General features: G+C 39.9%; 1 protein-coding gene across 1 annotated transcript; it reads right to left on the reverse strand.

The window, feature by feature from the left end:
- Positions 1-2969: 2969 nt before the first annotated feature.
- LOC139725464 (heterogeneous nuclear ribonucleoprotein Q-like) lies at positions 2970-12877 on the reverse strand. The gene is made up of 10 exons (XM_071636539.1): positions 12826-12877; positions 11141-11357; positions 10295-10524; positions 9931-10044; positions 9353-9529; positions 7802-7937; positions 7229-7434; positions 5989-6138; positions 5124-5248; positions 2970-4441 (listed from the first exon to the last, which is right to left on the reverse strand). The coding sequence occupies exons 2-10, from the start codon at positions 11313-11315 to the stop codon at positions 3862-3864; spliced, it is 1893 nt and encodes a 630-aa protein (XP_071492640.1). The 5' UTR covers positions 11316-11357; positions 12826-12877; the 3' UTR covers positions 2970-3861.
- Positions 12878-13473: the final 596 nt, after the last annotated feature.

Genomic DNA, 13473 nt, shown 5'->3' on the forward strand with positions numbered 1-13473 from the left:
GACGCGAGTTCATGAGTGGTTAAGGAATAAAGCCCGTACTTTTAATTAAGTGTACATTGATACATTGAGAACTGAGAAAATTGCGTGTTGGTGTATCATTAACTTAATTTATGATCTTCATTATGCTTGCTTTTCTTTGTAGTTTTCATCCATCTTTTACAACATAATCATAGAATTCAGACAGCTCAGATTGGGAATTTTCAAACTCGGTCAGCCACACCGTTAAATCGGGTCTATATTTTCTTGTGACTCCCCGAAGAGACTGTAATTTCACAATAGACATCTCAGAATCGTGGGATAGCGAAGACATCTCTGCCACTAGCAAAATCTACAGTGGCGAACTAGTTTCAAGCCCGGTGGGATAATTAGTACCCGTTAATTCGTTCATAAACCGACACCGCATTATTCTCATTTCTTACTGTATTTATCAGTGTATACTTAATTATAAGTACGGGCTTTATTCCTATACCACTCATGAACTCACGTCACTGCCGATCATGCCTTTGAATAAACCTTGCTATTTTCCAGCTAAATTTAGCATCTCAATGAGCCCAACAGGTTGTCTCATTCACAATGCTAGCGGACAATGACAATCACACCTTCCGCCCCACATTCCACACATTGTGAACACTACTGGTTCTATGGCAGGCCGAACTGTCGCTGGTTTCGGTACCTCTGAGAGTGCAAAATGATCACATTTTGAAAATTGCAAAGGTTGACAAAAATGGTCCTAAAATCATAATGCATTAACCAAAATTAAAGAACTTGGTGTCTTTCTATTGGAAAAAGAACGGCCTTTCAAATTATATGCAAAATAATGACATATTGGCAAGAATTTTGCTGAAATCCAAGATCTTAGGTGTTCCTTTCTTTTTGGGCCACCCTGTATAGTACAAGAACAGTAATATTTTCATGAATACTGAAAGTTTAGAAGTTGGCAATTCTTTACAATGGTGAGAAATGTCTACTTTCAGGTCAATTAAACTGGAATCCAAATTGTTATTAACTGATGTGTTTGTGAACATTTCAGGAACATTCCGTGGGACTTCACTTTGCTTTGACAGAAGATGGTGTAGACCAACTTCTGCTCTCCTAAGTCATGTAGCATATAAACGTCAGGAGGTTTGATATTTGAGCATTATTTCTTTTCTTTTTTTTTTCATATAAGGGAAATCACCAAAATATAGAACAGGTCTCCAGACCAATCATGGTTTGACATTTTTTTCTAACATGTTCTTGAATTTTAGGGAAAAGAAAAAGTCCTGGCTTTCTCATTTTCCAGACCTTTTAGCAAATCACTAGTATGTGGTGCTTTGGTGACGGTGAAAGTAACTGATGGGAAGACAGCTGGCTCAATTATTCACGCAGCTTAAAGACAAGTGCATGTCAGAGCATAGCAATTTGGGTGGTTTTTCATACTGTTGGTTGAAGGTACACTGCTGAATCATTAACTTTGGATAGGAATCCTGGTTAGCGTAGATGAGGGGTTTGATGGGAACAAAGGACTAGGGCGGCGCCAACTGAAAATATCCTTGCCACTGATGACTGTAGAAGGTCAGAAAGCAAATGATTCCGCTGTCATCTCAGATAATATCACCTTGTCATCCCAGTATGACTCATTAGTTTGGAGCAGAATTTGGAAAGCATGACGATATTATTGTTGGGGTGATAAATTTTCTTGTCTGTCAAACAGCAGCTTCCTTTCTTTCCCAGGGGTTGTTCTGCAAATACAGGAGTTACACTGCAAAGAAATCGATTTTATCTTGCTCTGTGAACTTGTTCAGCAGAATATAATTTGAAAAGGGAAATCTCAGTAGAGAGGCCAATGGAAATCGTGATCATGTATCCTTTGCTTGATGCCAGTGCAGGTGTCCAAACTGGACAATGTATCCCTTCATATTAAATAGAATCGCTCATTGCTTTGCTCATCATCATAATCTCCAAGCAGCGCATATGTCTCTTCCACTCATCCTTGGTTATGCTGCCAGTTGTCACCTTGAAGAAGTCCAATTGTCTGTCGGCAGAATCTGGAGTAACTCAAGGGTATAGTATGACAAGGAGGTTTAATCCCAGACCTCTATTGATATCATGGGGGTCTCACATTTTCTGGAAGCCAATCGTGGCTTAATTCTTTCCTTCACACCAATGGTAGCCTTCAAAACAAGGCTTTATCACAATTCCAGCAGGATTTACTGGATTTTCTCCACGGATTCAATAATTCTTGGGTACTTGGCGTAACTATTAGATTCTCTTTGAAGAATGTTCTCCATGAGGCAAATGCATAAATATTCCAAAACAGCCATGGGGTATGACTGAAATTGAGCTTGAAGGACAGTTTGTCCCAATTTTTCATCTGAAAGAGAAATTGCTATCAAAGAACACATCAAAAGACATTGCAAGAAATCTTGAAATTGAAAGAAAGCTCCAATTTGGGAACTTCATTTTCATTCAAGAATTTGACTTCATAATTGAATTTCTAGTGGGAATTATGGGATGAGAGAGTAAAGAGGGAGAAAAAGAGAAAGAGAGAAATATGTTAATATCAACATAGCTACAGCACTTGACAGCGTTGAAAATTTCCAAGCATGCTGCACTTTTCTTGCACTAGTTTCAGTAATATCATTCTTATCTGAACAAGTTTTCAAGTAGTGTAGCCCAGTCAGTTTGCTTTTCTTTTTAAATTTTTTTCCCAGTTCTGTCGGAAAAACAAGTGACATGTAATCTTACACTTACCAATAATACAATTATTGAAGCACTGTCTGGTGGTACAAAGAAGAGTGATTTGTTTAAATGTTATTTTGATAAACAGTTCAATTGTACCAAGGCATACCTAAAAGGACAATACACATATAAAGCATGCAATGTTAACACGCTTGCACAAACTTAAGCTGCAACAGACGCAAATATCACTTCCCAATTCTCACCAAGGGATTCTTGAAAGGAAACAAGAAAAAGAACATTTTGGTGAATTCTGTACATGGTCAACTTTTAATGAATATCAAAACTTAATAGTTTCACAGTCTTGCCAAAACAAGGGATATCTACATAAACATGTTACAAGTTTAAGACAGGAAATGAAATTAACATGATTTCCTCAGGCATAGTTTATCTTCTAATAATGACACTGTATCTTCATAACAAAATTGAGAGTAAGTCCAGGGTATTTCACAGAGAACATACAGTAACTTAGACCTGCAAGTGAAATTCACAAAGACACAGGATGTGCTTTGTACTTGGACATTTGGGTAGACAAAAACAGGTGAAATGTACAGAGCATAATTGAGTAGTGTAAAAATATCTTTCTCCTAAAAACCCAATTAACTTTCAACAGTGAATGAATACTGTATAAATATGTGGCTGAAGGTCCCACAAAAAGGAACACTTCCAGTGTCTTGACCAACTGGTTCAACTAACCATCTGTTACAACAGCAATTATTTACAACTTTTCGGACAAATTTGACAATGACACAGTATACATTTAGGTTATGATTTGAAACTAAATTTACATGTTGCCAAAAAGTTAATAAAATGTTCACAAGCACTACCCTAAAAATACGAATTTGACCAAGAAATGTAGCAAAATCCTACTCACACAAAATCTTTCCAGACTGATCTGCAGAAATGGATGACTTTCTATTACTTTGCAACTGATACTTGCAAGCTAAAATGAATCAGGCATTTTCAAATGAGTATTTGTAGAGGTATTTTCTAGTTATTTATTTACAAATGACAAGAGTCCATGTTCCCAGCCCGATGTCTTTACCTGTACTGTTGATAGCGAGATGTGGAGACAGGTCAACGGCCTTTGTCGTCCAGTGGTCATCGGCACAGTATCAATGCCTGACAGTTCAAGCAGTGAGTCTACTTCCAGTGGCTACTGCCAAAATTGTCTGATGCCCAATTATCATTGTAGGAGGAGTTGTAGTCATAGCCATATCCCTGATCGAGGGGCTGCTGAGCAATGGGCTGGGTTCCCCACTGGGACTGGGTGTTGCGCCTCTTGGGGTCCCCCATTGGCTGCCCCTCTAGTTTCCTTTTGCCCCCCATGTTGCCCCCTCTTCCCCCTCTACCTCCCCTGTTACCACGTCCACCCCTGGGACCACCTCGCCCTCCCCTGGGGCCCCCACGGACCCCACCTCCCCGAAAACCCCGCTGGGCACCTGGTCCTCCTCTCATCCCTATTCCCCTTCCCCTAGGCCTTCCCCTGGGTACGCCACGTCCCATTCTTCCGTAGTATCCCTGGTCGTAGTCGAAGCCACCGCCATAGTAGTCATCATAGTCCATGTAGCCACCCTGGTAGTCGTAGCCGTAGTAGCCGTCATCAAATCGGAAGAAGTCCCCCCTGCCAAATCGATCACCACCATAGCCTCCTGGGCCACCTCGCCCATGCATGGGAGGGCCACCACCACGTCCGCGTGGGCTATAGCCATCATAACCGAAGCTGTAAATTGTACATTAAGCAGGAAGCTTACATGAACTGATGCATAAATTTGCAATGTACAACATTCAATAGCAACTAACTAGTTTATGTAGTATGAAAAAGACAGGTGACAAGTTGTAATCCTACCAGCCACATCTTCCATCTTCTCTCTCACTGTGATCAGTCCAGCTCCTCTCTTTCTACTCCAATCTCTCTTAGTTAATGGTTGCTTTATGTCTGCACAGTCTCTTTTTTTTTTTGGACCGAAATTCATACACGATAAATTCAAGTTTTAATTCCTATAGGGTAACATGTAAAGGTTGGCAATGACCAGAAGACTTACTTTGTTAAATGTTCTCACATCTTTTGACCGTGTTTAATAGGAATTCCTGTATCTAAATCACAAAAGCCTCAAAAACAACTGCCAGACCCGGATTGCTGCACTTGCAAGTTGCAAGTTTTTGAAACTACTTCCTTAAAATGGGCCAATGTGTGTATGTCTTCAGGAGTGGAGTAAGAGGACAAAATATCACATCTGGCTCTTTCTAAGAATTTGCAAATTTAATTAAAACAGAAACAGTAGCCTTTGGTTTTACAGCTCAAGTTGCCCTGCTGCAAGAAATGTGTGCGCATTAACAATTGCTTTACTCAAAGGAAATTACTTCAGACCCCCAGGCACAAAGATACAAAGGTGAATACTTACTGGGGATAGCTCTGCTGCTGCCTCATGATTCGCTCCTTCTTCTTCTTGTTCTCCATGGGTGGCTTGGCAAGAGAGACTTCAATGCAGCTTCCTTCGTACTCCTTTCCATTCATCTCCTCAATGGCCTATCACAAATGAGAGACTCACTCCTCTTAGTACAAATGAAGCTCATGCACATAGCAAGTTATGGCTTTCATCCTAAAGAAAACTTCAATTCTAATTTCATCCTGTCTCTGTCATAACAAATGTAAACCTTTTTTCAGGAATGTTCTGCTCATTATTTTCCATCATTTTTCATGAATGATCATTCTTGGTCACAAGGTCTAGTACATATCATCATGCGCATGACAGATTGTCGTGAATGCACTTCCCTGCGCATGGCAGATTGTTGTTAGGCTGTGGGAGTGCGTATAGGGTTAACAACATTCTGCAATGCACACGGAAGCACGTTAAAATTCTGCCATACGCACCACGATTATATGTCAATAACTAGCGTGATTCCATGGTGTCTTGCAGAACTGTCAGAACTTTGATGCTTGCACAGATGCCATGAATGACTTACTTAACAAAAAAAAAAAAAAAAAAATTAATCAGGGGTGTGAGAATACTTCCTGAAAAAAGTCTGCTGTGCCTTGAACTGTAACATTTCAATGTATTCAAACTGCAAAAAGTCTGAACAGTGGGTTTTGGCCTCCAGATTATTTCCACAGTTGGTGAGAAATTTACCGTGTGTGAGGTGTATTGCTCTTTTATGTGCAAATAGCAGCAAACAAGAAGTGTTTCCCTTGCGATTACCATAGACGAGAGGCTTCTAACTCTAAACTCTCACATCCTGTCTAATGTGAGACTCAAATGTTACACTTACTTTTATGGCACTCTCCCTCTCCTTGAAGTGGACAAAGCAGTAGTCTTTCATCTTCTTTGCCTTCTCCACCTCACCATACTGCCCAAAATCTTCCTTGATCTTGGCTTCTGTTGACTCCTGTGAGAGGTTTCTGATGTACACAACCTTCACCTGTAGAGATGGGACATATATATGCATGATGAGTACAAATAACACACACACACACAAAAAAAATTACCTGCTTTTCACACAGTCTGTACAACCTTTCCTGTACAGCAATTCAACTCATGTGAGATCATGGACTGTAATAAAGACAATATAGTGGCTTACACTGACTCTTTTTCAGTTTTTTTGTCCTTTTTTTTAACCCCACCATGTACAAAGACTAATACGTGAAACAAAGCATTAAAAAAAGTTAGCAGAAAGAAGTATCCACCTGATCCATCAAAACTGTTCTAGATACTAACAAGGCCAATATCACCTGAACTATATCCCTCCACAGAATTCAAGATGGAAAATCTCTATCCAGACAGTTTTCACTTCACATTTTACTCTTTTTACACAAATTAAATAATTCACCCGTGTGGACGATTTCTCTTGCACAGGATGCCTCCTAACCTTCTACATTATAATGAACATTCATGCAGGTTCTCCACACATAAGCCTATGGCAGTACTTCGCTCAATTCACTAGTCTGCACACATATGAACAAGACTTGGGCCCCCGTAATTTCTCTCAAGGGGCCTTCCTGATTGGTTGGAGGGGGTGAACAATTTTTTTTTCTGCCAGATGTTGTTTAACATTATCAGTAAATCACACATGAATGTCAGCCTTCAAGCCTATGGAGTAATCTGTACATCAAAATAGAGGAAATTACACTGGCCTAATACTGGCCTAATAGCTTCTTCAATCAGGGAAAAAAGAGAGCATTAGACTGCTTTGAAAAAAAAAAACCCACATTCGGCTGCACTTGAGTATTGTTTAATGTCCTTACCCACTCCAAGAAGGCACCGCTCTCAACTAATATTTCTCTTTACCCTATAAATCTTGCATAGTGGTCGTTACCAAAAATAGAGACCACAAGTAGCCACTTTACTGACAGTCTGTGAGGTAAACTTAATAAGGCTACTCTTTAAAAATTACTGTGGCAGAGTGGGGCGTCAACACGCAGACAACAATGAATTAATAATCTGATGCCAAAATCTGATGCTACCAGGCAATATTAATCCAACTCACAATTAGGCATTGTTGTGGGATTTACCTTGGACATGGTCTCCGAGTCTGGCTCGATGATTGGATCAGCCCAGTCTACAGTGAAGTTGACCTGGTTCCAGACCTTGGTCCTGCCAGAGGATAGCTTCCTCTTGGCACTAGCAGCTGCTCTGTGGGAATCATACTCCAGGAAGGCAAAACCACGGTTACGCTTCTTGTCCTCCGTGTGGTAGATGATCACATCGACGAGGCCCTCTGTATAGAGAGAACAAAAACTTCTGGTTATATCAAATAATGTTGATAGTGAAACACATAAATCATACAAGCTAACACAAGTATATGATGATTAGTTCACTCCACTGGCATTTGTTCTTGAGTATGGCTCTGTTGCATAAAAGCTGAGATCAAACATAAGTCAGAATATCACACATAGGTCAGGTATCAGCCAATCAGAATCGAATATTCAGAGACTTAATGTTTGATGCTCTTATGTTTGATCACAACTTTTTGGCAACAGCGCTCTGATTGATAAATTTCCTACTTTTCACACTAAACTCATCACATTGCATTGGATGAGCTTGAGAAAATAAAAGCAGTCAAATGTAAAGCACAATCTACTCACTCTCAACCTTGTCGAATTCTTCAAGAATCTCTTCCTTTGTTTTCGTCTTGGGAATAGATCCCACATAGAGTCTGCTCTTGGGTACCGAGACATTCACACTGAGTTGCCAATTGTCTTTGATTTTGTGTCCATTGAGCTGTCAAGAAAACAAAGAGGGCTGAATTCTTTACATAAATTCAACGGAACGCTCTCGATCAGTGAAATGTGGGGTTATTGCTTATACTTGTAGTAGTAGAAATCGTCGCACATTTCGTACAACCAGAAGCTAGCGTGAAAATAAAAGCATACATATATTTTGGCATGCCATGGATTAAAAACATGCAAAATTCATCTTACCCGGCTGAGCGAAAAATTACCCTCACAAAAATATCCACCTCTATATTATGCAATCAAATTTCCTTCTGCCATGATAGATTACTTCTTCCTCTGCAGTCAGGGCATTTGGGCACACTGGTACACAATATCAAGTTACTGTAAGAACATTATTGACAAAACAACTTGTTTGTTACATGTTACTATTTCAGGGGGCAATGCAATATGCACTTTTTCTACCTCCCTGTATATTAACCCTATTTTAACTGGGCTATTTGAGACCAAGTTTTTACGGGGGGGGGGGGGGGGGGGGGGGGGGGGGGGTCAATTTGACCCCCCTTCAGATCTCGGCCACCGATCGAGCGATCGTCGCAAAATTTTGCCTGAAGATAGAGCTGGATGTCAACTACAAGATTACATGGTCATACAGCAGAAAAATATTGGCTTTCTATCTTTAATAAATCAATTATACAAATTTATGCATGAAATCAAATTTTCACCAATAACTCCATAAAAAAGACCGAAAGATTGCTTACTTTTTGTGTCAGAGTTCCTAAAGACACATTGAACAATTTTCTTATAACAAAATAGCACGATCAAAATCAGTTTCTTTTGTTTATTATTGTTTTGTTAATTTCTTATGCATTTTATTGTTTTTTCTGACCTTTTGTTTTCTATTGTTTTTTTTTTGCCAAAATTTGTGGCAGGCACTTTTTCAAGCTTATCTACATTAGAATTGATTAATTTCAATGGTTACAAGGTGAAATAATCTAATTTATATCAATTTAACCAAAAAACACAATTTGCATTGGATTTGCACACGATACCATGAATTTGAGCTGTTTTCGGGCTGACATGCATATATGCAAAACATTACGTAACTTCAGAACGGTCAGAATGGTCTCAAAATATGTGGGAGACTTCAATGAAAAAAAGTTATGAAACGACACGGCAAAATCATAGCCCGTTGTGGAATCGTGGCGCAAAATGTCGAGGGTGTGGGGTCAAATTTAAAATAGGGTTAACTGTTACTTGAGATCATGCCACAAGGAGTGGGAAATGACATTCAATCATCTTACAGGGATTTCCACAGCTGAGATACAGTAAAACCTGTCTTGTCCATGAATCAGCAGAAAAGAAAGTAGGGACTTACACACCTAGATATACTTGGTACAAGACAAGACATACTTTCTGTGGGGGAACATTTCCTACTGATATTCTCAGTGTGACATTACACACCTGTTTGACTGCCTCCTTGGCCCCATCCACACCGGTGAAGGCTGCAAAGGCATACCCTCTGTTCAGACCAGAGAGGGGGTCCATCATTAACCTCAGGTCATGGATCTCGCCACACTGCTCTAGAAGAGGAATGAGTTCATCTTCGTACATCTCCTTTGGGATCTTGCCAATGAAGATCTGAAAAGAAGGAACAAACCACAAGTGAGATCTAACTCCAGTTTTCACATATTAACCTGTCAAGTGTCAAAAGCAAGCAAGCAAGCACCAGTATCATTTTTCAGAGCTGCATGTGTTCAATGTACGCTAAAATGACTTTTTACATTGCTTTTTCAGTATAAGCTGGTATTTTCCCAATTCTGTGGATCACTGTTTGACCGCGAATTTAACACACAAAAATATCTCAAACCGAAAGGCATAAGTGCACTTATGATAGCGTTGGTGTTGAAAATATCTCGCAAAAATGTCCGTGACCTCCTCTCATACACAAAAATATCTGTATGTGAAAATAACAGCTTTATACAGTATACTATAAATTGAAAATCAATGGGTTTAAGGAAATATACCAGGAAAGCCTTTACCTCAGAGCCTGGTGGGGGTGCAGGAAGGCTTTCTGCATCTTCTGGTGAGGGACGACTATACTTTCTCTGACCAGTGGTGACATCGAGGGAGTATCCTGTTCTGGCAAGGATTTCCTGTGGAGAATGACCATATCACACAACACATTCTTATAGATATAACAAGTATTAGTAATCTTTCAATAATCTTGAGATGCAGATTCAGTACATGTGATCTTATGAGTGGCTATAAGTTTGTGGCATACTTGGCCGAGTTCACATTCTTTTATCTTTGGAGTATTTATGATAACCAACGATAACTGATGCTACTAGGGTAAACACTACCATACGTACGAAGCTGTCTTTGTCACTGAACTTGATTGAATACCTTGATTTTGGCTTCATCTGGCCCCTTGGCCTCACCACCGCCCTGCGGCTGCTTCATCTTGCTCTTCTGTCGATAGGTCTTGATGACTCCACAGAGGAATGCGCTCTTGTTGTTGACATGGGACAGGTCACTTTCACCAAACTGCTTCAGGACACCCAGCCTGGAGTTCTCATCCAGCTCACGAAGGGCATCGATCGCCCTCTCGTCCAATTCTTCGTCAGCAAGGATACCTACAAGTCCAGAAGATACAGCATTTTAAAGTATCTTAGCCATAGCAATTATAACCACATTTGCTTCTTAACATGTGAACAAAGGAGCAACTAAAAATGGATGAACAAATATAACAGTTAGAGTTGCAAAACCAACTCACATTCCAGTTAAAAATATTTCCCCTTCTGTTACAAAACTGATATCATATATGATACCACTGTACAATATGATCTCACTTCCTGATTAAAAGACACCAGTAGCTTTGGAGATGAAACCCACATTACCATGAGTAAAACAAGTACCAAAATGCAGATGACACTAAAGATATAAAAGGAAAAGACAAAGGCAGTGTATAAACAAATGGAAGAGGCATAAGCATTTTACTGTCAGGGCATGAAAGGAGGAACATTGGTCACACAACCAACAACACTGATTTGATTACTCATGGAGCTTTGTGTGCGATGATACAAGACAATACAAGACATTTGAGTGGCTATAACATTGTGTATGATGTCCTTACTGCCATCTAATATTTACACATCTGTTGTTTTACACTTGTGCTTAACATGAGACTTTCTTTCAGGTTTAATCTCCTTTGAAAAGAGTGACAGAAAGAGTTTAAATAGGTTCTCTTACCCTTCACAAAGAACTTGTCAAGCTCGGCTGCAACTTTTTCAGAGAAGCCCATTCCCTGGAAGCTGTCATACTTGTCTGTTCTGCCCTCAACCTCTGTCTCCATGGGCTCATCACCACCAGCATCCTGTGCCTGCTGCTCCATTTCCTCCTGCTTCATATCACCATTATCAGCCATGGTTCAAGGGTTTGGTAGTCTCTCACAAAGGATTTTTATTATCTGTAAAGTAGATTTTATTTCATAAAATGACTTTAAAAGAACCATTCCCTTTCTTTTAAATTACACAAGTGGGCAAAAAACAAACAAACCAAACAAACAAAAAAAACATCTTTCTTTAATCTTAGTTAAACACTACAAATCTTAATCTGCAAAACAGACTTGAAAGGTGAATATTTGATTCATATGGAGGGTACATTTTACATGCTCATATACCAAATTCCAACAAAGAACTGATTATAAAATCAAACGAAGCAAAACAGTATCAGTAAATTTAAATGACTTACATTGTATTAAAGAGCAATACTGATATCAGAATATCTAATTCAAGTGATTGTGGTTGAATAACCCCCCAACCCCCTCTAGAACAGAACTATTCTTGTTGTACAATCCATGAAAAACAGCAATCACAAGAAAATTCAAGTAAATCAAACATAAATCTAAAATTAACAAGAAAAAAAATCATGCAATATACAGTAAATAGGAATATACTGTATTCTGTTCTTTGACTGGGGAAAACACACAAAAAGACACAAGAAAATGCCTCTGAAACCAGTAAAATTCAAAAGCTATGTACAGTGAGGCAGGCAATGTGCACGCTGTATGCCACAAGATCTACAGCTGGTGAGAACAAAGCATGTCTTCCATTTTACACGCAGTTTACACAGTGTACACGTACACACACACACACACACACACACACCCCGAACAGCACGCAGCTACTGCTTCCCGCCACTAAGCAGTCTCCCACGCACGAGGCGTCGCGTCCTCCATTCATATGCAAATACGTCAGCGTCCCTTTACAACCCACATGGTCGACGTACGAACAAGTTGGTACATGTGTCCAAACATGCACATTTCAAACGCGATGAACAAGACCTAGAGCAACATCCATATTTCTCAATATCCAACGTGTCATGAATACGCAATTCTTTTAAGATTGCAACGTAAACGTAGCTCACTTCCATAAATACGACAGTAACAACGGGTTCGAATACATCCAGTTTTTCGCTGCGAGTGGAAGCAGTTGAGATGACTTGAGAGCGAACACGCTTGGTTTTCCACTCGCATCCACAAATGACGGAGAAACATGCATGTCAATCTCTCAGCTATAGCAGCTTTGCATTCTTTTAGAAACCCATTTCCCCTTTTTACAAGTTCGAAGAAGACATATACTTCGCAAAACCAAGACACACATACATTTTTTCCCCAAAAAACTAACCACGAAAATGGTATAGAAAGAGTGTTCATGCTGGTTTAGCTAACGCGTCCTATGATTGCACGCGTAAAACGCATCGCGCACCCAACATCACGACCCACAACTTACAGTTTCTCGGGCTCGGCGCTCTTCTGACTTTCGTCTACCAAAGCAGCTTGCACAGACTATTAAATCACGTAAACATCAACCATTGCCATAGAACGACGTAGAATCGGGTATGAAATATGTATATCTGTCAAAATTTAGACTCACCTGGAGTAAAATAGGGGTAAAGGACGAATTCCTGCTCCGTCCGGCGGCTTCGCAGCGCTAGACTATGTGTGCAGTGCGGAAGATGGCGATGTTGACGGGTTTCAAACGCTGCTTTTCGGGGTTTGAAAGGTCGACCAACTATTGTGCTGCCAGCCAGCCGCGAGTTTGTATGGCATACACCAGTACACAGTAGAACTCGATCAAGCGTGCTCTCGCCTCCAACAGATACTGCCATCGTTGTATGTAGAAATGTTGGTAAAATTATATTCAACTTATACCTGTATTTCGCAATCCGGACGCGGCTAAGCCGAAACTTCCTCCTGTCAACGTGCAACAAAAGCACGTAGTAAATTACAAGAATAGGCCTATAAGTGTCGTTTCCGCAGTTCTTCGATCACCATTGTGAAAATAGACTGAAGTCACTCAGATTAGTCAGCTCAAATTTTGAGATTGCCGTTCCGACACGGCAGATAAAAGCACCAAATTTGGAGAGATGACCCCTCACAGTCACAGCACCTATTGATACTATACAGTAGGAGCCCGCTGGAATTTTGTTTTGTTTTGTTTTTGTCTTTGTTTTTATTGAATGTAAACAAAAATATTTTGTAACAACACAAGTGCATACAGGCCTACAAAAGGAAATACATA

The sequence above is a fragment of the Diadema antillarum genome, unplaced genomic scaffold (assembly GCF_040938485.1).
Source record: "Diadema antillarum isolate AM-2024a unplaced genomic scaffold, OU_Dant_1.0 seq00000042_RagTag, whole genome shotgun sequence".
Classification (NCBI taxonomy): Eukaryota; Metazoa; Echinodermata; class Echinoidea; order Diadematoida; family Diadematidae; genus Diadema; species Diadema antillarum.